The sequence below is a fragment of the Martes martes genome (genome assembly GCF_963455335.1).
Source record: "Martes martes genome assembly, chromosome: 8".
NCBI lineage: Eukaryota > Metazoa > Chordata > Mammalia > Carnivora > Mustelidae > Martes > Martes martes.
The window spans coordinates 17,035,545-17,061,809 of NC_137895.1; the positions used below are offsets into that span (position 1 = coordinate 17,035,545).

The following is a 26,265-nucleotide window of genomic DNA, read 5'->3' on the forward strand; positions in this document are numbered from 1 at the left end:
AATTCTCCCCCATTGAATCCACTGTGATGTTAACAAACGTGACTTTCTAATGACCTAAAAAAAAAAAACCCAACAACCCCAGATTGTTTTATTCGAGAGAATAAATTTAAAACAAACAGATGATTTGTATTTTTACTTTAAAATAAGTGTGCTATTTCTGGGGCGCCTGGGTGGCTCAGTGGGTTAAGTCGCTGCCTTCGGCTCGGGTCATGATCTCAGGGTCCTGGGATGGAGCCCCGCATCGGGCTCTCTGCTCAGCGGGGAGCCTGCTTCCTCCTCTCTCTCTGCCTGCCTCTCTACCTACTTGTGATCTCTGTCTGTCCAATAAATAAATAAAATCTTTAAAAAAATAAAATAAGTGTGCTATTTCTGAAGTCTATGTGTAAGAAGATGCCAACAAATTCACTTGTTACCATACATAAACTTAAGCTTTCTAAGTGAAATCTCTTTAGCATGAGGTCAAAGACAGTCTGCTCTTAGAGGATCCCCAAATGCGACCTAGTCCAGCTCTTTAAAAGGTACTTTTGTTTCTCTGAGAAACAAAATACATCTAAAAATACATAAAAGCACCACAGATACCTGAAATGCGAAATAACCAGCAAGCCATACTCTTTTTCTGCAGAATTAGCAGGCATGTGTCACCTGTTCCGGAGATCATTTATTTTACTATTTCTTTTTTTTACTGGCAGGACTGTCCAAAACCTCGATCTTGCCTTTTCCACCTTCTGAATGAGGAAGCTTAATGTTATCTATGGTGACTTCAGAAGTGCCGTCATCTTCCCCCTCAGATTCTGAGCTGTCCTCCGAACTGTCTTGTGAACTCTCTTCTGAACCGTCCTCTTCTCTTGAATCAGCTTGGTTCATCTCAAACAAGGCCACGTCCTGCCAAAAGCACCACGTGAGAAATTCATTTCAGGGCAGATCCCTAGAAAGTTGTAATAACACCCTTGGGAAGAACCAACAACACTGAACACAAATCCTGAAGCACACAGGACAAGAAATGTTTTTAAGACAATATGGTACTCTTTTCCTTTCACTTGCCATAGTCCACCATGATGATTTACAGGTACAAGAAGTCCCCCAAAACCCGATTCTATATATCCTGAACAAGTTCAACAATATGCATCCAACAAATATTAACAAACACTAACATGAACCAGGCACCACACTAGGTCCTAGAAACTCCACAAGAACAGCAACAAAATCTTTGCCTTTCTGGAACTTACATTTTTGAGAGGGATTGGCAAACTACACCTTGAAGGCCAAACCCAGCCCGCTACCTGTTTCTGTTTAGCTCCTGAGCTAAGAATGTTTTTTTAAATTTTTAAGTAGTAGAAGAAAAAAATCAAAAGGGTAATATTTCACGAAACATGAGAATTATATAATATTCAAATTTCAGTGTCCATAAAGAAGTTGATAAAACCTGCCTATTCATACATATTATCTACAGCTGCTTTCATGCTAAAATGGCAGAAATAAGCAGTCATAACAGAGACAGTAGTGTCCACAAACCTGAAGTATTTACTAGCTGGCCCCATACACAAAATACTTGCTGACCTCTGTTCTAGTTGGGAAGGAAACACAATGATCAACTACATACAAGGCATAGTGTAGGGCTGTGAAAATGAAGAAAAGTAAAGAAGGATAGGAAAAGCTTCTAACAGGGACATCGGGGAAGCCTCTTGCTGAGGTGACTAGTGATGAGAGATGGAGGGAGTGACGATGCAGAAATCTCAGAGGAGCCTGTACAAAGACGGGGAAAAACCTGGAGCAAGGAGACTGAATGGGACTGGAGGAAAGAGGGGGCACGATGGGAGGTAAGTTAGATGGAGAGCTGGAGGCAGGATCACACCGGTCCAAATTCATCAGAAATGTGATGGGAATGTGGACCACACACAGTGTGAAGAACAGATTCTAGGAAAGAAAAGGCAGAAGCCGGAGAGTCTGCTGAGGAATCACTTGCAGGAGTCCACAGGGAAGACCATGATGACATGGACCAAGGGTGGCAGCCGGGGACGTCGTGCAGAGTGGCTGGATCGGGGACATATTCTAGAGAAAGAACTGCCCAGAGCTGCCAATAATGAGATTACTATCCACAATGGTGTCAGCTCAGTCTAGACACAAGTGTTATAAAGGGAACTCCACTGTAGAAAGAAGATATGAGGCCATAAGGAGAAGATTTATCATGTAGCTTAGGTTATCGGTCTGTTAAATGCATCATTTATTTTTACATATTTAATGAATCAGGTTATGATTACGTTTTTCAGGCCTTCTTTTAGGAAAAAAAAATCCACTTGGGACACTTAGTAAATTAATGCTTCAATTTAACAAATGTAATATTTGACTCGAAAAAGCCCTCCTCTTCTCTACAGCTAACTTCCTAAACTCCATTCAAAGAAGCTTACTGATCTGTAAGATCCCTAATCATGAAATGACCACGTTCCCATGCAATATTGGGCTCAACTGCTGAGTCCGCAAGAAGGAAAATAACACTTGAATTAAAACGGGAAAAGTCCTCTCCTTTATAGATGATGCGGCATACTGGTAATTTTACTTTATGAAATGAAAACAAAGCATCATTACCATTTGTATAACTTTTCCAAGAGCCCCATCAATATCTTCAATATTGAAACGACCAGGTGGTGCAGCTGCCATTTCTTCTCTTAGCTTTTCATTTGCCTGAGCCATCTGTGGTAGAAAGGTCTGTACTTGGTCCAACACTAAGGAGAGAAAATATAGTTTATCAATATTTATGTGACTCTTTGGCCAAACTTCAACTTTTTTTTTTTAAGATTTTATTTATTTATTTGACAGAGAGAGAAAGAGTACAAGTAGACAGAGAGGCAGGCAGAGAGAGCCCGATGTGGGACTCAATCCCAGGACCCTGGGATCATGACCTGAGCTGAAGGCAGCCGCTTAACTGACTGAGCCACCCAGGCATCCCAAAACTTCAACTTTTAAAATCCAGAATTTATTGTAAAACACTCCTGAATTCAACAGTAATAATAGTAACAGAAGTTATAAAAAAAAAAAAAATCTTGCAAATGTCTTCCATTTTAAAAACCTCCACCCTCTTCTGAGTCCTTAAAGAGGACTATATAAGTTAGTGAATACTTCTCAATGTTTGTTTGTGTTTTCATATATCCTCTGAACTGTACATTCCTAGACGGCTGGCATCCAACCAATAGTAACTGAATAAGGGGAATGTATGACTTAATAGTTAGCTGCATCAGGCTCAGAGGCTTTGGGGTCAGGCTGACAAGATTATTAACAGAACCCCAGTTCTACCTCTTACTACTCCCTGATTTACCTTAGGCAAGTTACCTAAGTGGTGGGTGTTTTTACCTGCCCAGTATCTATTCCCCTTTCTTCTGATAACATAACCCTGCCTTTCCTATTAAGCTCTGTCACTCTTAGTCACTCTTGTGCCTTGCCCTTCTCACGTCTGTATGTTCCATAACCTTGGTCAACATGATTTGGGTCAGTGACATATTCAATGAACTGTGATCTGGTCAGGCCAGTAAGAGATCACCCCGGGACTCTGGCTGGAACTGTGAAAAAGAGATCCCTGCCTTCTGAGTGAGGAAATAACTGGCTGAGCTGCTGATAAACCGGCCAACCTGCCACACGGTGAGAAGAGCCCACTCTAGATTTAGCTAACACCTAGAAGGAGAGCTAAGAGATACGGAGCAGCAGACCTCTAGGACCCCAAGCACCTGGATGCAGATACACCTGGAGTCACCACGCCTCCCCCCTCCTCAATAAAATTGGCCAACATAATTTATTTTTTGGCTTAAGGCAATCGGAGCTGGATTTTAGTCATTTGCAACCACAGGTGTCCTAAATAATAAATTTAATTTAACCATTCAAAACCTCAATGTACTCATCTGTAAAAACAGGAGTGAGGACTATACTATGCTAAGTATAGGGGAATCAATAAACAATGTAAGTCTAATTTCTTCAGCTCTCAAAAGAGGCCCAGCAAATAACTGTGCACGTCATGAGTTCTCAAGACTTGTTAAGTCTGACACAGCCACATAGTACGTGTCTGAACTGTCCAGAGTACAGAAGAAGAAAAGAAAAAGGTGGTAAAGGTCAAGAAATGGCCTTTCATGATAAAATAGGACTGCTGGAAGAATGCAGTGAGGTCCTAGAATACAAGCCCCACACAACGGCAATCACAATAAGGAAAGAAATGAAAGATCTAAGAAAGACTCAGAAGGAACCCCACAGAATGAAAACGCTGTCAGCAGCTCCTAAGACACTGACACCCCTGAGCGGTCCCAGGGGGAGCAATGAACAGCTCCGGCCGGACTGCGGTTCACTGTGGGTCTCTACTGCTTAATTGGGCACAACTGAACATCAGAGAAGGTTCTTGAGAGAGGAGGGGAGTGGAGAAAGGGAAAAATACTTACAGGGACTCCGTTCTATCCGAACTGTCTGAAGAGCAGACTTTTTTCTGCAGTTAGGCTTGGGGCTGATGAGTAACCTGTCCCATATACCTGAAAGCACACACACACTTAGTTTACTACAGCATGAAGAAATGGGGGCCCGTCAGCAAACTTCCTATGACTGCTCTCAAGTCTTGAACGTTCCACGTTCCCCCAAGCATCTGTAGAAAAAGAGGCTCTCCAAGTCCCACGACAACATTTTACTTCTTTATGCCCACCCACCTCCCCTTCCTTAGGCCTGTCTCATACATCTGTATGTGCCACCAGTGCTGAGGAGTAGTAAGGAACTAACCTGCACCCTCTTGGATGAGAAACCCCCCAGGGACAAATGAGTTCCTGCAACGAAGTGACAGAAGAAGCAGCACAGAGTACAATGAGGGTTAAGTGAAGCCAGAAAAGGTTACTCGCTTCATTATATTGGGCAAATTACTCACCCTCTTGGAGCACTCGTTTGTTTATAAAGCGTACCTGTCCTGTTAGTGGACCTTCACTTAAGGATGTCCAACCTGACAAAGAAGCTCTCTGGAGAAGTTCTGTCCGTCCCCCACTCCCACGCACCTTTTCAGCCCCACCACTCACTACTCCTCAAATCAACAAACTCTTCAGCCCATCCGAGCCCAGAGGACAGGACTTGTCTTTCAAACTCAAAGCTTTGATCACCCTGTTTCCAACGCCTGGAAAACCTCTTCTCTCAAGTACAAAAACCCTATTCACCCCACAAATATTCCTTAATTAGTACTTTAGGTCTAGCAAATGGATTAGCATAAAGAATCCAACGGGTTATGTTTGATTCCCAATTTTGTGACTTTTCAGCCACATGACCTCCAGCAAGTTATCTGTATGATACACTGTGACTCAGTTTCCTCACCTACAAATCAGAGATAACAGAACCTTCTGCACAGCGTTTTTGTGAGGATTAAATGAGTTAATTAAATCCTGGGTTCCAGTAGGCACTACATAAGCTCTGGCTGTTGTTATAACTCTTCCGGAAGCTCTGGGTTCTCACAGAGCGTCCTCTTCAAGCTAATATTCACCAAGAACATGCCCAAGACCTTAAGCACATTTTCCTTCTCCTCAAAAGAAAAAAATAAAAAAAAATCAACAGGTACTACTGCCTCCATTTTCCAAATGTGAAAACTGAGCGTTGAGAATGTAAACAACTCTGCTGTAGTTCCGCAGCTAATCAGTTGTGGAGTTGGGATTCGAATCGATGCTTTTTAACTCCCTACTACAGTGTCTGAAATCCTATGTGGGTTTCCTAGACCCAAGTGTCCCTCTACAAGAGAGAGGCAAGGCACTAAGGGGCGGTCCAGTGAGCACTGAAAGGTAGGGGTGGGGGATTAATCCATAATAGTGACCTCCTCCCCCCACCAGCCCGAAGCCGGACCCCGGCAGTCGACCTAAGGCCCTCCCCAGGCCCTGCCCTTGGGGGAGGTGTCCTGCTGCTGCACTTCACGGAGTGGGCGCCCACTATCGTGCGGAATAGAACCATCCCGGGCCCGAGGCCGGGTGCCCGCCCCGAGGCCCCCGAGCCCCACCCCCGCCGCGGCGGTCTCGCCGAGACCCGCGGCCACCCTGGGCGTCCTCTTGGCCGTGCTGGGCCTGGACACGGAGCCTCGGACCGGTCCCCGCCGCTGCCCCGGCCACACGCCCCCTGCCGCACGTGCACACCCCACGCCGCGGCCACCCGCCCGTCACCTCCGCGGCCGCCGCTCCCGGCTGTCAGCAGCTCCTTGGACACCGAGACTGCTGAGCAGTCCCGGGGGGACGACGAACAGCTCGCGCCTGACTGGGGCTCGCCGCGGACCTCCATGCCCCTCGCTAGACTTGAGAGCCAGCCGGCCCAGGCCCGGATGCAGGAAAGAGGTTCGGCCAGGGGGCGGGGCCAGGGCCGCGATTGGACGAAACTTGGCGGTGGGCGGGGCGAGGGCGGCCGCGGCCATGGCGACACCTGGCGGCGCCGGGAGGCCATTCCTGTGGTGGGAAAAGGAAGGTTGGGGCTTCGGGTCCTGTCGCTGGATGAAAGAGCAGACAAAACTCAATTTTGGCCAAACAGTTCCGAGAACAGTGCACCCTGGGGCTCCCTTCCTCCTCATTTAAATGTTTTTTTTTTTAATTTTTAGGATGTTTTAAAAAAATACACAATGTAAAATCTACCATCTTAACCATTTTCAAGTGTACAGTTCAGAGTGTTAACTTCATTTACATTGTTATGTACCAGAACTCTAGAATTTTTTCACCTTGCAAAGCTGAAACTATCCATCGAGCAACCCTCCCTTATTGTTATCGTAATAACGACTTGCCACTGTATTTCAACCACGTTATAAAAAAGAGGGCACAAAGAATTAGGGGAGAAATGACAGTAGGCATTGAGGAGGAAGATATGATCAATGCATGTTAGAAGCCGATTTCACTCTATTTAAAACCTACTCTGGAGATCCTTCAGGGAAAGGACAGCACCTTATTTTTCTTGTGCCTCACTTAGAGTCAGGCACATCTTTAATGATTAATCCGTGTTTAACTATTAACTGAACAGAAAAGTTGAACAAATGAATAATTGTGAATTGTTTCACTGATTGATGGATCACCCCTGTACAGTAGGATTGTAGCCTTTAGAAATGTCTTCAAATCTCTGTTGTGAATTGTTAACGAGATCAGAAGCACTCCATAGGTACAAAACTAATGGAGCTATTTGTAACAATAACTTAGAAATTAAGACATTCATACTTAGCCAAGATAGAATAGAAGATGCACTGGCAGAATTCAGTCTCCCCTCTAGAAGTGACATTGTTAACCAGAAAAGCAATTTTATAAAATATGAAAATAAATGTAAAACATAGTTTTTCTCACTTTTAATCTTTTTAAAAATAATTGACTGGTTAGATTTTTTTTTTTAAATTATGGGGTTTACAACAAATGTAGAAGTAAAATAAATATGAAAAGAATTGCATAGAAGGTAGAGGTAGTAAATACGTTGTAGGGATCTTATATTTCATGTGAAGTATTTTTTTTAATTTTATTTATTTATGTGTCAGAGAGAGAGAGAGTGCACACAAGCAGACAGAGGCGGAGACAGAAGCAGACTCCCCACCCAGCAAGGAGCCTGACGCAGGACTTGTTCCCAGGACCCCAGGATCACGACCTGAGCCGAACGTGTATGTTATAAATACTAGAGCAACTAAAAAAAAAAAAAAAACAAAAAACAAAAAACAACAACAAAAAAAACTAAAAAAAGAAATCACTGATCAGCCAATAGTGGAGATAGAGCCTGAGCTGTAAAGTATAATCAATTAATCTAAAAGAAAACAGGATAAAAGATAAAAAGGAGCAAAGAACAGATAGGATAAATAGAAAACCAAAAAAAAAAAAAAATGATAGACTTAAGCTAAACCCATATCAGTAATTAGACTAGATGTACATTTGTCTAAGATTTAAAAGGCAAAAATTGTTATACTAGATAAAACAAGACCCAACTGCATGCTGTCAGCAATAAAGTCCCTTTGACTATAAAAACATACGTAGGTTAAAGGTCAAGTGATGGAAAAGATAAACCATGCAAATATGAAACAAAAATCAAGCTAGCGTAGCTACATTACTATCAGACAAAGTAGATTTCAAAACAAAGAATATTACCAAGTGTTACAGATTGAATGTTTGTATCCTCCCAAAATCTTTATGTGGAAGCCCTAACCCCTGACTGTGGCTGTATCTGGAAATGGGGACTCTAAGGAAGTAATAATGATTAAATAAGGTTGTAAGTGTGGGGTCCTGATCCAATAGGATTAGTTCCCTTATATAAAGAAACACCAGAGTACTACTTTCTCTCCCTATATGCGCACACAGCAAGGAAAGGCCATATGAATACATGGTAAGAAGACAGCCCTCTGCAATGCAAGGGGAGACCTCTCAGCAGTTATCAACCCTGCTAGAAACTTGACCTTGGGATTTCCATCCTCCAGAACCGTGAGAAAATTAATTTTTCTTGTTTAAGCCACCCACTTAGTGGTACTTTGTCATAGCAACCTGAGCAGACTAAGGCACCAAGAATAAAGAGACACATTTCATAATGATAAGATAAATTCATCATGATGAGATAACAATAATAATTGTGAATGAATCTTATAACCAAACTTTAAAGCACAAGAAGGAAAATCTAGTAGAAATAAAAGTAGAAATAGACAATCTTAATATGATTGTTCAAGATTTTGACACTCCTTTCTCAGTAATTGGCAGAATAAGTATACCTAAAGAAGCCTTGGGCAAAACCATCAACCGACTTAACTGACATCCAAAACACCTGACCTTGCAACAGCAGAATATATATTGTTTCAACAGCAACAGAAAAATCAGTAAGATTGACCATATATATCCAAGACATAAAACAGATCACAAAAAAAAACTTCAAAGAATGAAGTCATCCCATGTTTTTTCTCTGATGTCAACAAAACTAAAAACTTTATCTAGGTTATCAAAAGTAAACTAGAAATCAATCATAGAAAGATAGCTGGGAAATCTCCAAATATTTGGAAATTTAAAAATTCAGTTCTAAATAACCCATAAGTCAAATAAAAAATGTAAAATAAATTATAAAATATCTTGAGCTGAATTAAAATAAACACAGAAAATCTCAAAATGTAAGCAATGTAGCTAGTGCAGTACAAGGAGGGAAATTTATAGCATTAAGTGCTTATATTTAAAAAGATATAAGGTCTCATTTATCTAAGTTTCCACATTAACTAGAAAAAAAGGAGCAAATTAAACTAAAAGCAAGCAGAAGGAAAATAATAATGGAAATCAATAAAAAAAATAAACACAATTTAAAAAGTCAATAAAACCAAGCTGATTATTTGCAAAAATCAGTAACATTGATGTCTCTATCCAAACTAATCAGAAAATAACTGGAGAACACACACATTATTAATCTCAGAAATGAAAGAGGAGCATTACCACAGATTCTATAGACATCAAATGGATAAGGGAAATATTCTAAGCAATTATGTCAATAAATTTTCTAATTTAGATGAAATGGACAGATTCAATGAAGAACACAAACTACTACCACGTCTAAGTCACATAGAAATTTCACAAAATTGATATATCAGCATGCCAGTTCTTGTTTTTGACGAATGTATGATGGTATGTACAATAGTAACAAAGGATGGAAACTGGATAAAAGAAACATGAGAATGCTCTGTGGTATCTTTGAGAATTTCCCATAAAATTAAAACTATTGCAAAATAAAGAATTTATTTTAAAAGTAATTCAAGAAAATTATTCTAAAATGTGTGGAAATTTGAACATACATATCAAAAGACTATATCATTTACCTAGAAAAATTAGCCCAGACTAGTTACTTCCAAGACATCTTCTAGTAAAATTCTTGGACTCTAAATAGAAGAAAAACTGTCCAGAGTATTTTGGCAAAAAGACCCAATAAGTCATGAGGAATGAAAATAAGATTGGCATTTGACATTCCTACAGAAAGATTTTTGCCAGAGTGCAATTAAATAGCATATATAAGATAATCAAAGGAAGAAAATTTAAGCTAAGGACTTAGCTTAACTGGTTTTCTTTCTTTTTTTAAAACTCTTTTTTTAATTAAATTAATTAACATGCAGTGTATCATTAGTTTCAGATATAGAGCTCAGGGATTCATCATTTGCATATAACACCCAGTGCTCATTTCATCACATTCCCTCCTCAATGCCCATCACCCAGGTCCCCATCCCCTCACTTACCTCCCCTCCAACAACCCTCAGTTTATTTCTATAGTTACGAGTCTCTTATGGTTTATCTCCCTCTCTGATTTCATCTTATTTTTCCCCTCCCTTCCCCTTTGATCTTCTGTTTTGTTTCTTAAATTCCGTATATGAGTGAAACCTTAAAATAATCATCTTTCTCTGATTGAATTATTTCACCCTGCATAATACCCTCCAGTTCCAACCATGTCGATGTAAATGGTAAGATTTCATCCTTTTTGGCGGCTGAGTAGTATTCCTGTGTGTGTGTGTGTGTGTGTGTGTGTGTGTGTGTTACACATGTATATACATACACACACATACGCATATATATAAAGGCTCTCTACACAGAAAACTATAGAACACTCATGAAAGAAATTGAGGAAGACACAAATAAATGGAAAAACATTCCATGCTCATGGATTAGAAGAACAAATATTGTCAAAATGCTATGCTACCCAGAGCAAGCTACACATTCAATGCAATCTCTATCAAAATACCATCTATTTTTCATAGAGCTGGAAAAATAATCCTAAAATTTGTATGGAATCGGAAAAGACCCCAACTGGCCAGAAGAATGTTGAAAAAGAAAACCAGAGCTGGTGGCACCACAATTCCAGACTTCAAGCTCTATTACAAAGCTGTAATCATCAAGACAGTATGGTACTGGCACAAAAACAGACACATAGATCAATGGAATGGAATAGAAAACCCAGAAATGGACCCTCAACTTTTGGTCAAATAATCTTTGACAAAGCAGGAAAGAATATCCAATGGGAAAAAGATAATCTCCTCAACAAAAGGTGCTGGGAAAATTGGACAGCCACATGCAGAAGAATGAAACTGGACCCTTTTCTTATACTACACACAATGCTAAACTCAAGATGGATGAAAGACCGAAATGTGAGACAGGAATCCATCAAAATTCTAGAGAACACAGGTAGCAACCTCTGTGACCTCCGCCACAGCAACTTCTTGCTAGACACGTCTCCAAAAACAAGGGAAAACAAAAGCAAAAATGAACTATCAGGACTTCACCAAGATAAAAAGCTTTGCACAACAAAGGAAATAGTTGACAAAACCAAAAGATAACCAACAGAATGGGAGAAGATGTTTGCAAATGTCTTATCAGATAAAGGGCTAATATCTGAGATCTACAAAGAACGTATCAAATTCAACACCCAAAAAACAAATAATCCAGTCAAGAGATGCACCGAAGACATTACCTGTTTTTCAGGTATAAAAGTTTTAAAGATGTAGACAGTTATGAACATGTTAAGGACACAGGAAATATTGCTTCCAGCCTTCTTGAGGTATCTACCAGAGAACACGGTTCAGAAAATGATTGGACAAATTCAATTTCAGTTTTGGAGGTGAGCATTTTACAGTGGAATTCAGGATAGAATGATGAGAATAAGGTTAACAGAATAGTATGTTTTTTTTTATAGTTTTGATAATATGGATGTAATATAAATATCAAAAATGGGGAGAAAGCAGAGATGGTAAATGCAGAGAAAATGTTGGTTTTTGAAACCTGGAATAAAATATAATACTTTGTTTATTTTAGCTGTTTTTTAATTTTTAAGTAATCTCCAACCTAACTTGGGGCTTGAACCCGCAATCCTGAGATTAAGAGCCACGTGCTCCACTGCCTGAGCTAGCCAAAATATAATACTTTAAATTAGGTATTCGGGATAAAGTAGGAAAGAGAAAGAGGAGGTGACCAGCTAATTATAACAGTGTTCATAGTAGAAAGACAACATCAAAATAAGAGGGGACTGAATCCTAATAATACAAATTAAACCTTTTCTAAGTCACATAGAAATTTCACAAAATAGACATTTCAACATCTGTGAAGAAAATTTCAATGCATTCAAAAAACGCAAATGATATAAATGGCCTTCTGTGATCACACTCGATTCAATATAACTAGAAAATAATGACATTTTTAAGTCTCTTCCACCTACAACTAAAAAAACATGCTTGCATCAAGAGGAAGCCCTCAAAGCTAAGGATTTTAAAAATCAGGAAAGTAGACAAACTGTAGCTTACCTAAACCAGAAGAGGGGAGGGGCGAAAGGTTTAAAGGTATAAATACATAAAATAAATGATAATGGAATAATGACTATAGAAGCAGAGAAAATATAGAAAAATGTATTAAGACTACTTTGTACAACTCTATGCAAACAAATTTGAAAGCCTATAGGAAACCATTTGAAATGGATAATGTTTCAGAAATATGTGAAAACATATACCAGTAAGAGAAACAATCCATGAATTTGACTACATCAAAAAAAAAAAAATTCAAAAAGAAGTTTTACCTAAGAAAAGTCACCATAAGCAATGTAAAAAGGCAAATAAACTTTAAAACAAGGTTTCCAACTTATACTACTGGAAACTTTCAATACCCATAACATAAAGAGCTTCTAAAAACTTGGTAGAAAATGACTAAATAACTTCATGAAAAAAGAGTTTAGAGAAATGAACAGATAATTCACAGAAGTAGAAATAAAAATGGTGTTTAAACATATAAAGATGTTGTAGCTTGTTCATATTTTTAAAATGCATGCAAAAGAAAATGACACTCATTTTCAACCATTTCTCATATACCAAATTGGTACTAATAAAAAATTACAACATACCTGTTGGCAAAGTTGTGGGGAACCAGGCACTGTCATGTGTTAATGTTAGGAATGCAAAATGGTAATATTGTTATGGAAAGGAATTGTTATTATCAAATAAAATTACCTATACATTTACTTTTATAAAAAAGATTAATTATTTATATTAGATAGAGAGAATGCATGAATGGGCAAGGGGGGGGGTGTAGGGCAGAGGGAAAGAGAGAGGGGAAGCAGAATCCCCACTGAGTGGGGAACCTGATTAGGGGCTTGATCTCCAGAGCCTCAGATCATGACCTGAACCAAAACCAAGAGTCGGATGTTTAACCAACTGAGCCACCCAGGAACCCCTGTGCATTTACCCTTTTACTCAGAAATTTCTAACAATATTCAGAGGTGGGTGGGGGGAAAGATACACTTTTTTTTTTTTAAGGAGCATGTTTTATTATTTTTTTAATAGATTTTTTTTATTTGAGAGAGAGAGTGCAAGCAAGAGCACACAAACGGGGAACAACAGAGGGAGAGGGAGAAGCAGACTTCCCACTGAGCAGGGAGCATGATGTAGGACTCAATCTCAGGAACCTGAGACCATGACCTGAGCCTAAAGGAGCCGCTTAACCAACTGAGCCACCCAGGCACCCCTGTGAATATGCTTTTTGTAATAGCGAGAAAGTGAAATAGCCAAGATGTCCGTCAGCGGGGATCTGGTTGAATGAACACATAGCAGAGTACCACGCAGTGTGAAAAGCAATGAGGGAGATCCGTATATCCTCATATGGAGTGACCTTCTGGATATATCGTTAAGTTAATAAAGCAGTTTGCAAAACAGCTTTATTGTATGCTGCCTACCTATGTATGTGTATACACACATACATTCACACATACCTACACATACACATACACACATACATGTGCATTCACACATGTTCGGTGCACATATGCTTCTACTTTCAACAAGACGATGGAGGATAAGTCAAAACTGAATAAAATAGTTACCTGGAAGGGAAAAGAAGGAACAGAAAAGGACATTAAACTTCACAGAATATATTGGGTTTTATAGTTTGACTTTGGAGTCATGTAAATACCTTGTCTACTTGAAAACAAAAATAAAGACAAAAGGAAAGAAAATCCCCTCCAAAACAAACTGCAATAGCTGAATTCAACTATATATGTCAAGTTTATATAACAACACGGAAAAGAACCAATTGAGGTGACTTTAAAACACAATATTTGGACGGTACATCCTTAGTAAGATATAACTTAAGGGCAATGACAATGACTACACACCCACATAGAAATTTTTAAATGTATCCAATCCTCTTAATTTTTAGTAGCACTGTTAATACGGTCATTCTGAAACTGCTATAAGTATATTCTTGGATAAAGCAAATAAGGAATTATACTAATATCATTTGCAGGGGTGCCTGGGTGGCTCAGTGGATTAAGCCTCTGCCCTCAACTCAGGTCATGGTATCAGGGTCCTGGGATAGAGCCTCGCATCGGGCTTTCTGCTCAGGGGTGAGCCTCTTGCCCCTCTCTCTCTGCCTGCCACTCTGCCTACTTGTGATCTCTCTCTCTGTCAGATAAATAAGTAAAATCTTAAAAAAAAAAAAAATCATTTGCAGCTCAGATTTTTTGTTCCAAGAAAAGAAATGAAAGTAAAGTCCTCCTGTAATTTTCAATTTGAATTGGTAATATCTGTATAAATTCATGATTTCTTTTCCTCTTTCTGAAAAACCGCTTATCCCTGAGCTTGGTCCACTGGAAGGTCTGGAAATGATAGCAAGGCCCCATAACAAGCATCCCTGAGCTGGATCATGCCTGCTAAATACCTTTCCTCACTAAAAGGAACGGAGCATCTTATACAAATGGTTGATGTGAAGTCTGGGTCAGGGAGTATAAACTTGGGATGTCTGTGGGGCCAGAAAGCAAGGAGGCTCTCAAGGACAATTGGGGTCATAGCAAAAGGAATCTGGAACTAACTCGGACATTCCCACTAGGCAAAGCTGGCGAAATCTGGCTCTGCCCCTCATTCTGACATCTCAAAGTATGAACAACCAGATTTGGTGTGTCACTAATTTGATGCATTAGGAAGCACACACTGGCACCTAATAAGTTTTCGTGTAAACAAAACAAGACAAAAAAAAAAAAAAAAAGAAAGAAAGAAAGAAAGAAAAGAGAAAGAAAGAAAACTTTCCTAAATCAAGCCCAGAGTTCTAACTACAATTTTACAGCAACTGTGAGGAATGGAAGGAGAAGGGAAACCACTCAAGGAAGCAATCAGCCAAATCTAGAAGGTGGGAAATCCAACAGGATAAGTATCTGTTTAATTCAACAGGAAAATGACACGAAAAGAAGAACTGTTTTCAGTTTTAAGACACTTAGAAGGCATATAAATACAAGAAACTCTGGTTGACTTCCATGTATGTTATGGCCGTTGTGATGATCAGGCTCTAATCCTGATGGAATGGGGAACAGCACCCTATTGCTGATTGGGTGTTACAATGTAACTCCCCCAAGAAGTTGGAACTAAGATTGCGAACCAAAAGTTAAAATGTATGTAAAGCTAACCAACTTCCGTCTTGGGCCCTCTTTTGGACTAGCTGAAACAAAGGGCATGGGATTATCCTGATTGCTTTAGGCCAGTCAGGGCCAGTCTTCTAGCTGGGGGCAGGGGTGGGGGTGGTGAATATCATCCAGATGACAGAGCTTCTGTGGTAGGGAGAGGCAGCCAAGAAAATGAGGGGGACACCCACACTGTCTACTATAGTCAATAATACTTGGGATATATTATTTTGAGGTTTTTCTAAAGGTAATTTTTATTCTTTCAGGCTTACTTTTTATCTTCAGCAGACTAATCAAACTGATGATTGCTGCTAGTAACTTTCCAAATTGCTATTACCTGGTTCCCAGGCCCTTAGGTAATTAAATTATCTACTTAATTTAATTACCCAGTTTGGTAAATCAAAACTATTTTATCTCTAGAGGCATACACATTTAGTGCTGAAAATTATGGTGTAATTATATTGCAAATAATTTATTTTGGTTAGGCTCTTAGTTAATCTATTTTAATCCTATGGCTACAATTAAATGTGTCAAAGAAATGTTTTATTTTCTAGCAGCGTAAAATTTTTAGGGTGGGGGGTAAGGGGAGAGCAGAATTTTATTTCTAGCAGACTGGTATCCCAAAGAGTAGCCAGCTTAAACTGGAGTTAACTTGATTCTCTGCCTCATCTGTTGGAATTTTTAAATTATTTTTTTAAGGGTTGAATTTTGTATGTAGTACAAAAGGCATCATTTCTCCTTCAAAATTCCATCCATAAATGGCATGGCATAAATAAGACCTGTGCTAAATTCTGCTAAATATCAATAAATCAGGAGTAACATCATCGTATTTTAATGAAGGGTGAAAATGTACATACGGGTGGGGGTGGGGAGACATTTCATTTTACATAATTCATTAGTTTTTGGTGAAAAGTATCTTTACATTTTAACCAGGTTTTTAAAATTTTAATTTAATTTAATTTTTTTCAGTGTTCCAAAATGCTTTGTTTATGCACCACACACAGTGCTCCATGTGTGCTCCACACACGTGCCCTCCTTTTTTTTTTTTTTTTAAGATTATTTATTTATTTATTTATTGGACAGACAGAGATCACAAGTAGATGGAGCAGCAGGCAGAGAGAGACCTGAGATCCCAGGACCCTGGGATCATGACCTGGGCTGAAGGCAGAGGCCTTAACCCACTGAGCCACCCAGGCACCCCTATGTGCCCTCCTTAATACCCACCACCAGGCTCACCCCACCCTCCACCCCCTCCAAAACCTTCAGTTTGTTTCTCAGAGTCCACAGTCCCTCATGGTTTGTCTCCCCCTCCAATTTTAACCAGTTTTAAGTTATTTTATAACTAAATTCTTTTAATTTATTAAATCTTTTAATTCTAAAAAATTAATTTATTTTAATTCTTTTAATTAATTCATTAATTCTTTTCATTCATGTTTCTAGGATCTTGGTAACATGGATCTTGCTCTAGCAAAACAGTGTCTAGCACTAGGCTGCTGGCATCTCCCCCAAAGTATTTATAATGAGGTCAATAGCTAAGCATTCTAATGATACTATTTCATATGATAATAGGCACACAATCTTGTAGATACAATCAGAAGAGGGACTATGTACAAACAAGAGTTAAATCATGGGAGAGAACTTGAAGGAAACTTTTTTTTTTTAACATTCGTATATTCTGTATGGTTTGCACTGTTCCCCTTTTCTCATCCTATACTATCTTTTTTATCTATCTCATGTTAAGAACGTTTAGCAAGTTTACACGTTCTGATTACAAATTGTTACAGGGCTCCAAAGTGTTATTCGGAACAGTGAAGTCTCTATTAATTTAGAATGAATACTTTCAATTTCACAAAAGCTGTCTTCCTTTGAATCTTCTAAACTGACCACCTATGCACCGGCTATAAATCCTTTATTTCCTTTGCAAAGAATATACAGAAGAGAGGTGACTACAGAAAATCAAAGCAAAACCAGCATATTTTTGTAGGGCTTTTCCCTCTGCATTGATGGGGTGCTGCCAACGTAGCCTCCTATGTCCCCCATCTCCATCTTTTGTCACTTTTTATTTTGATAGAATTTCAGATTTATGGACAAGTGGCAACAGTAGTACAGCTCCTATATGCCTTTTACCCAGATTCAAAAATGGATACATTTTGCTCCATTTTCTCTTTGGCTTTATCTTAGTCTTTTCCCTCTCCCCACACCACACACCCACTTGATTCTTTTTTTAATAATTTGAGAGCAAATTGCAGCCTTTGTGTCTGTTTATCCTTCAATACCTGAGTGTATACATCCTAAGTACCAGAATATTTTTTGACATAACTGGAGAGCAATGAACAAAATCAGAAAACTCGATATGAATATAGTACTACTATGTCATCTACTGTTTGTATTCAAATTTTAACTGTCTCAGTACTGTCCTTTATAATTTTTCCTTCCAGTCCAGGACCTCAAATAGGATCGTGTTCTGCATTCAGTCCTCTCCAATCAATTTGTGATAATTTGTCTGTCATCTTTTGTCTGTCATGACTTTGACACCTTTGAAGAAGGTAGACCAGAGAGATTTTGTAGAATGGCCCTCAATTTTGGTCTACCTTTTGTTTCCCCATGATTTAGATTTAGATAAAAAATTTTCAATAGGTTTAGATAATATATTTTTGGCAAATATACCACAGAAGTGATATTAGGTCCTGCTCAGTGACATCTGGAGGCACGTGATGAGGATTTGTCTCACTACTGGTAATGTTAACTTTGATCACTTGGTGAAGGCAGTATTTGTCAAACCTCCTCACTGTAAAATTACTAGTTATGTCTTTTCAGTTAACTAGGATTTAGGGGGAGATTTGTAAACATACTGTCTCATTAAACTTATACTCCTTGATTTTCTCATTCTTTCATTCGTATTTTATGATGAATTGGTATTGTATTTTGAGAAAGGGCTTTCTCTTCTCCCATTTACTTATTTATGTCAGTTTTGACTCACAGATTTTTATGCTCTTTAGTGGGCTCTAATCCATTACTGTATCACTTATTTTGATACTAAAATGGTCCCCAGTGGGAGCCCTTTCAATCTGCAAACTTCTCCTTTTTGTATGTTACCATCATTCTTTGAGTACTTCTGTAATTTCTGGTCCAGCCATTTCAGGCTCCTTTTGTACTTTTCCTGCCCCAGTCTGAGAATTAACCTTTTCTCCAAGGAACATTGGTTCCTGTTAATGTTCAGAATGATATTTAGAGAGTAAGATCCAGACGTTAGGTGTGCTAATTGCTACAGATGTGCTCTAACTTTTAGGCTCTGTCATTGTAGAGGGCAAGGAAACACACATGCATACGTTCAGATCCTCATATCTGAATATTTATTTCTATATTTGTATTTTAAAACTTCAAGAATGAGAAACTTGCAGCAATATGCTGGAATCACATTGAACCAGCTCACAAGGGCTAATTACTAAGTAATTGTAATTTTGTGAGCGGATGTTAGCTTGAAATCAGCCATCAGAGTATTTATACCATAGCAATCAGCAGATGCTACAGATCAAGTTTGTTCACCCCACCCCACCCCAAGGCAGTTTAGCAGTGCACCACTGGAAATCTGCCTTCCATTATCCTCAATGTTTTATTCAGAATACTTAGGTTATATGGCAAAAGGGAATTAAGGTTGTTAATTGGCTGACTTTAAAATAGGGACATTATCCTGTATTATCTGGGTGGGCCAAAGGTACTCACAAGGGTCCTTAGAGTGGCAGAGGGAGGAAAAGGAAGAGAGTGGGAGAGTCATGAGAATGAAAGGAGGCTCAGAGATGCCACGTTGCCATCTTTGGAGACAGAGGAAGGGGGCCACAAGCCAAGGGGTGTGGTTGGGTTCTAGAAGCTGGAAAAGCATTCTCCCTTAAAGCCCCCAGAAGGAACATAGCTCTCAGATACCTTAATCTTAGTTCAATTCATATTGGACTTCTGACCTACAGAACTGTAAGATAACCAAAGTTCTGTTTACCTCACTATGTTTGTGCTACTTTGTTACAGCAGCAATGGAAAACGAATGCTCATAGTGTGTATGTTTCTCCTGTCAGGGAGTTTTCTTTCAGCATAATGTTAGTGAGATTCACCCCCTTTGTTGAGTCCATAATCTGTTTCATTCTATTGCAGAGTAGTGTTCTATCATATGAAATCCCAAAATTAGTTTTGCCATCCTCATATTGATTAATTTCTGCTTATTTTCCGTTATTAGAATACTATGATAAAGCTGCTATGAACAGGTTTGTTGTTGTTGTTTGCATCAAAATGTGGCATTTATTCAAAGAAAAAGAAAAGGAAAAAAAAAAAAAAAAGACAAGATGTCCATCCTTGGCTCCCTTCTCTCCCCCCTCCTGATCCTCCTCAGGACCCTGAGGACTGGACCCTGGCTTCGGCTAGGTAGCAGGACAGCCCCACTCAGATGAGGTCAGCAACACTGAAGGGCACCTTCTCCATGGAGGTATTGAGGAAGGTCTCAGTGTTTCAAAGAGTCCTCTTGTCTTCTGTCACCCTGTTAAAAGCCACACCCTTACAGCGAAATCATCCACCAGGACCAATTACCAGTTCTACAGGTATAGTTTTCCTTGTTGGTGGGAAGGTCTTTGCTGCTGACTACAGACACCTGCTGCACATCAGCACCCCAGGCCAGCAGGTCAATGGTAACCAACACTCCGCTAGAGCCAGAGTGAAACTCCCTGACGATTACATTTCATTCCTCATGCTCCACATCGCCATGCATGGCAGACATAGTGATGTCTCAGGTGTGCATCTTCTCAGTGAGCCAACCAACCTTCCAGTGTTGACTATGACTGCCTGCGTGATGGTCAAGGTGTCATACAAGCCACAGGGTGTGTCCAGCTTCCACTCCTCTCACGTGGATGCAGAACGGGTGGACACCCTCCAGGGTCAAGTCCTCCTTCTCGACCAGAATCTGAATGGGGTCCCTCATGAACTTCTTGGTTACCTCGAGCACATTGGAAGGCATTGCAGCTGACAGCGAACCCCCCTGGGTATTGTTGTGGAGCTTTTCAAATATGTCCCTGAATCCATGGCTTAACATTTCATCAGCTTCATCCAGTACAAACATTTTGATGTGTTTGAGAGACAGGTTTTTCCAGGTAAGCATATCAGACACGTGACCTGGGGTCCCCAAGATGATATGGGGGACTTCCACCTCCAGCTTCTGGACCTCAGCATGCACACTGGTCCCACAAATGCAGGTGTGTCAGGGGACACCCTTGTAATGTCCTAATGTCACGAATACCTTTTGCATCTGCTGAGTCTACTGTCTAGTGGGTGTCAGGACTAAGTCTCACATAGTCTTTAGATCTAATTCAATCTGCTGCATAATCCATATGGCAAACGTGACTGTTCTCCCAGTCCTAGACTGGGCTTGAGCAATTCCATAATAACCCTTGATGAGGAAGACTGGCTTGTTTCTGGATGGCAGAAGGCTTCTCAAAACCATTTATGTAGATGCCACAAAGAAGGGACTTCGAAAGGTTCGTGTCACCAAGGCTGTCAATAACCTCATTCTAGTTACTCTCGATGACACCATTGGGCTCCATCCCACCAGGGCCATTGTCTCTGGATTGGAAATCCTGATTCTCAGATATGATCCTTAGAAACGAGGCTATGAGCAGTGTTCTATACTCTTGTTTTGAGGCGGAGGATATACAAGCATCCATTCAAGAGAATGGTTACTCGGGGCACCTGGGTGGCTCAGAGGGTTAAGCCTCTGCCTTCGGCTCGGGTCATGATCTCAGGGTTCTGGGATCGAGCCCCACATCGGGCTCTCTGCTCAGCAGGGAGCCTGCTTCCCCCACCTCTCTCTGCCTGCCTCTCTGCCTACTTGTGATCTCTCTCTCTGTGTCTAATAAATAAATAAAATCTTAAAAAAAAAGAGAGAGAATGGTTACAAATACTGAGTTTTGCATGGTTCTTAACCCAGACAGTATCAGCAAGGCCACACCTTCATCCCTTGAAGAGTAATCAATGTGCAGATGCCCCCGAAAAAGAGCTCAGCCACCAGCGTCCTAGTATTGTGCACAGCCTGTCTGCCAGCAAAAACCCAACAAGGTCAAGTTAAAGAAGCGAGAACAATGCTACATGTAACTAAAATTTTAAAATAAATTAATAATTCTGTTGCGAGTGGAACCAGAACAGATCATCAAAAAGCCAGCAGCAGCACCACTAAAAGTAAAGGAGGGTAAATCAAAATGTATCCATTCATTCATTTCAGGAACAAAATAATCGAGATTCCATTCAGGGCTGACAACATTGTGCCAGCCTAGTTTTAAAGACTCTGCTGACAACCTAGTAGGGACACGGACAGATAAGAAAACAGTATCTGTCTATAACTTATGTTTTAAGTTCTATGATCATGCTTTTCACGGGGGGTCGTGGAAGCAGAGCCTTAAGCCCTGGGTGTGGACCCAGGAAGGTGTACCGGAGACTGGAGCGTCCTTGTTAATGAGAACAGGTAGTTCAAAGTCCACAGGCAGTAACTTGTGGGCACAGTTGAGGAACAAGAAGAACCTGATGAACCGTCAAGGACAGCAGGACCTCTGCTCCCTCCGGGCTATGTTCTAAAGAAACCAGGGATAGAGAACCCTTGAAACATTACCCTGTTTGTGGAGAGAAACTCCCAATAGGGACCAATGAACAAGGTAGTCTAAAAGAAATAGAAACATCATACTGAACTTCTTTAAATTCCTCAAAATCCCCTCCCCACCTTTTTTGTAAAAGTGCTTAGGACTAACCTCTACCGGACTACTCTTTTTCCTATCCCTGCTCCTAAAATTTTCATTGGCATGGCTAGTGATCCTTTAGATTGGAGCTTAAAATCACTTCCTCTTACAAGTCTTTCCCAACCCCCGCCTGTCTCCCTAACCCCTAAACTTTGGAAGATGCTTTTTTTTTTTTTTAAGATTTTATTTATTTATTTGGCAGAGAGAGAGCACAAGTAGGCAGAGGCAGGTAGGGGTGGGGGAAGCAGGCTCCCCGCTGAGCAGAGAGCCCAATGTGGGGCTCAATCCCAGGACCCTGAGACAAGGACCTGAGCCAAAGGCAGAGGCTTAACCCACTGAGCCACCCAGGTGCTTCCTGGAAGATGCTTCTGCTTTGTACAGCTACGGCATCCTCCTATTTTCCCATTGTAGCTCTAGATTTTGTTGTCCTTGTATATATAGTCATCTGCCTTCCCAGAGAGACAATGCAGTGGTAACCTCTGGAGTATTATCACCATTCACAGCAGTGGAATCTGAAGTACCCTATAGAGCAATATCTCAATTCCTTGACAATAAAATAGGCGTAACAACAGGATATACCTTAGAGAGTTGTTGTGAGCACTGAATTTGTTCCCACAGACGAGGCGCTTAGAAGAGTAGACCCTCCCAGAGGTTCTCATACCAGCTCTTAACTTTTCTTATCATCTGCCATTTTGGCAAATGGCAACTCCAGTCTTCCAACTGCTTGAGCCAAAACCTTTGGAGACATCGTAAACCGCCTTTCTTTCTTTTTTTTCTCTTACCCATCATTCAATCCATTAGCCAATCTTGCCTATGAGCTCTCCTGTCAAATGATCCAGAGTGCAGCACCTTCTTGCCACTTTTTCTTTGACCACCCTGGTCTGTGCTGCCATCTCTCTCACCTGGATTTTTTTTTTTTAAGATTTCATTTATTTATTTGTGTGTGTGTGAGAGAGAGCACAAGCAGGGGGAATGGCAGGCAGAGGGAGAAGTAGGCTCCCCGCTGACCAAGGAGCCCAATGTAGGACTCAAACTCAGGACCCTGGGGTCAAGACCTGAGCCAAAAGCAGATGCTTAATTGACCAGGCCACCCAGCCCCCCCCCCCTTGACTGGATTATTGGAACAGCATCCTTACTAGTCGTCCTGCTTCCACCCTTGCCTCCTCACTCAGCTCTCCATAGTCATCCCTTTGAAACTGTCAGAGTGGGCCATTTCTCTGCCCAGCCCCTTTCAGTGGTTCCCGTCTCTCTCACAGTGAAAGTCAAAGGTCTTACCTACAATGGCCTACAAACCTCATGACCTGCCTCTAGCTACTTCTCATTCCAGCCACACAGGACTCCTTGCTGTATCTTGGACACCTCACACACACATCTGCCTCAGGACCTTTGTGCTTGCTGTACCTTCTCCAGATAGCATAGTTGCTCCCTCACTCCTTTCTGCTCAAACCAGCAAGACCTCTATGGATTGCCATGTATAAAACTGTCTCCCCTCCCCTCTATACCCTGAACTCTCCAACTCTTTCTCCTGTTTTATTTGTATTCATTGTAGTTATTGCCATGTGGGATATATACATCTTTCTACATATATACCTGTATACAGATACCTGTATTCATATACACATACATGTCTGTTTGTCTTTCCCCACCTGAATGTAAACTCTGTAGGGCAGGCATCTGTTTATTTTGTTCACTGCTATATTCCCAGAGCATGAAACAGCATGGTGTTTAGTAAGTGCTCAATAAATATTTGTGAATAAATGAATGACTGTTGTTATTTGGTACACGGTAGTAGGTACACCATAACTACTTACTGCATGAATGAACAAATGAACATTCCAGAGTTTCCCGGGAAGGGCATTGATAATGGGGGGGGGGCGTGCTTAGGTGAAAGAAATAGGGACATGTATCCACAAACATTTGCTGCATCGGCTACATGTTCTTGGAATCATGGTTTCTTTTTTTATTTTATTTTATCTTATTTTAATCATTGTTTAAAATAGGTGTTTTATATGGTTTGTGTGACCACTTTTAAGCAGTCTGCACTTTTAGGTTTCTAAACCTCAGTGATCATCAGAATTACCCACAGAGATTCTTATTCACTTGGTCTTATTTAATTGAGATTTCAAGTAAATTTGACCAAGGATTTAACCCTTAGTGTCCTTATATGAAAAATGCGATTATAAAAAAAGAAAAAAGAAAAAAAAAGAAAAATGCGATTATAATACCATCCACATAGGGTGTAAAGGATAAAATAAAAATATTGTCTGTGGAGTGTCTCATATATAGTATTAGGTACCCTTTGCTTCTGTTCATTTTTTCTAAAGTTTAGAGGTTAAGTTCTTACAAGCAAGTCATATTCCTTGCTCTCTAAACATTTAGGTTTGATTTCATCTTCCATCCAGATCTCTACTTTGTGTTCCAGATTTATTTTGTAAATATATACTCAGCATCTTCACTTGGATGTCTCATAGAGACAGCGAACTCAACATATTTAAAGGAACTCAAACTTGTCCCCTTGAGACCTCCCCCTCCAAACTCCCCATCCCGGGGAATGGGATGAACTCACGCTAGAAACCTGGGAGTCATTTTGGGACATCTTTCTTTCTTTCTTTCTTTCTTTTTTTTAAGATTTTATTTATTTGAGAGAGAGAGTGAGAGAGAGAGAGTGCGCATGAGAAGGGGGAGGGTCAGAGGGAGAAGCAGACTCCCTGCCAAACAGCCCAATGCAGGACTAGATCCTGGGAGTCCAGGATCATGACCTGAGCCGAAGGCAGTCTCTTAACCAACTGAGCCACCCAGGCAGGCACCCTTCTGGGCACTTTTCATTCCCCCACCTTTCACATGCAGCCAATGATTAGGCACTTATAGATCTAATTCTGATTGATGTCCTCGATCCACCGTCTTCTACTCTCCCATACCTGCAGACTGGTTTTCACACACCCTCTGCTGCTGCCTTCTTCCTCAGTTCCCACACTGCAGCCAGAAATGTCATTTGCAAACACGAATTGGATCGAGCGCAGATGGAGTCTCTCCAACTCTTCAGTGGCTTCCTTTTGTCTTTAGGATTAGGTCCCAAATTTTCACCATGGCCCTCAAGCCATATACCCACATCTCCTTCAGCACTAGCTGCCTCATTTCAGCCACAGGTGGAGTCCCTTCCTACCCAAGAGCCTTCAAACCTGCGGTTTCCACAGCAACAAGTGCACTCCCCACCCCTTTCCCTTTGTTGTCAGACCTACTCTTCCTTATTCTTCAAGGCTCCGATTAAATGTCACTTCCTCAAAGGGATCTTTTTTACTGCTAGAGTGAACAGACAAGTCCCACTGTTACACGCTCTCATAACTCCCAGGTTTTCTTCTAGCAATCATCGCAGCAGTGAGTAATACAGATCTTCAATTCTAAGCCACTTGCTTCACATTTTAAGTTGCCAGCTGTCAGGCAGAAGCGGAAGTAGTGATGTGAGCATTGTCACCCGCACACATTAGGATCTAATTTTTCAGAAAGGGGTGTCTCTTGACCCAATTCTACCCTGAGCTATTTTCAGAGTTGAAATTTAGTTTGGATTTGGATTCCAACTTAGAGCTTAAAATATCTAAAAAATACTCACTATATTGTGGCATACAGAATGACAGCACCCCGTAAGTAGAAGGCTTCCCACCTAATGAAATTTAGGGCAGCTGAAACCACCGGCTCAGAATCAATAAGAAAAAAAAATGGTGGTAGATTTTCAAAACTGGGAGAGGGTGGTTTCTCTGATTAAAACTTAGCGCAGAAGTCTCCAAAGACGGCACGGTCCCAGGGAGGAACACTTACCTGGTTTGAATTTTACTACAGGCAAACTTTTAAGAACAGCTATTTACCTGCAAGCGATATGTGGTTGAGAACAGTGAGAACAAAACCCACTTGGAAATACAGTCAGAACCCTGTTTTTCCATATTCTTTGCAATTATCCTTTCATTCCTGACGGTGTTTAGACTGTGAAGAGCATCTGCATTCGCCATTGTAAAAGGCGTGACTGTAGATGGTCAAGACCGGTACATAAACACACTTCGCCCAGAAGGTTAAGGTCAAAACTCAAGCTGATTGCAAAGCACAAAAACAAAAAAGAAAAAAAAAACTGGATAAATGT

General features: G+C 40.5%; 1 protein-coding gene and 1 pseudogene across 2 annotated transcripts; both read right to left on the reverse strand.

Moving 5' to 3' along the window:
- Positions 1–616: 616 nt before the first annotated feature.
- On the reverse strand, positions 617–6,321 carry NOPCHAP1 (NOP protein chaperone 1). Its single transcript, XM_080811400.1, has 4 exons — positions 6,150–6,321; positions 4,416–4,502; positions 2,584–2,720; positions 617–882 (listed from the first exon to the last, which is right to left on the reverse strand). Exons 1-4 carry the CDS (start codon positions 6,262–6,264, stop codon positions 667–669), a joined length of 555 nt encoding a protein of 184 aa, XP_080667526.1. The 5' UTR covers positions 6,265–6,321; the 3' UTR covers positions 617–666.
- Positions 6,322–19,803: 13,482 nt separating this feature from the next.
- On the reverse strand, positions 19,804–21,074 carry LOC308347019 (eukaryotic initiation factor 4A-I-like; annotated as a pseudogene). Its single transcript has one exon. The product of its transcript is annotated as a eukaryotic initiation factor 4A-I-like (transcript).
- Positions 21,075–26,265: the final 5,191 nt, after the last annotated feature.

Excerpts from the sequence above, each read along its gene's own strand:
- NOPCHAP1 (XM_080811400.1), bottom strand. The coding sequence starts at position 6,264 with ATGGAGGTCCGCGGCGAGCCCCAGTCAGGCGCGAGCTGTTCGTCGTCC. Across the intron at positions 4,503-6,149 it reads CGGGAGCGGCGGCCGCGGAG|GTATATGGGACAGGTTACTC; the intron begins GTGACGGGCGGG and ends GTGTGCTTTCAG. Across the intron at positions 883-2,583 it reads TTGGAAAAGTTATACAAATG|GACGTGGCCTTGTTTGAGAT; the intron begins GTAATGATGCTT and ends TGCTTTTGGCAG.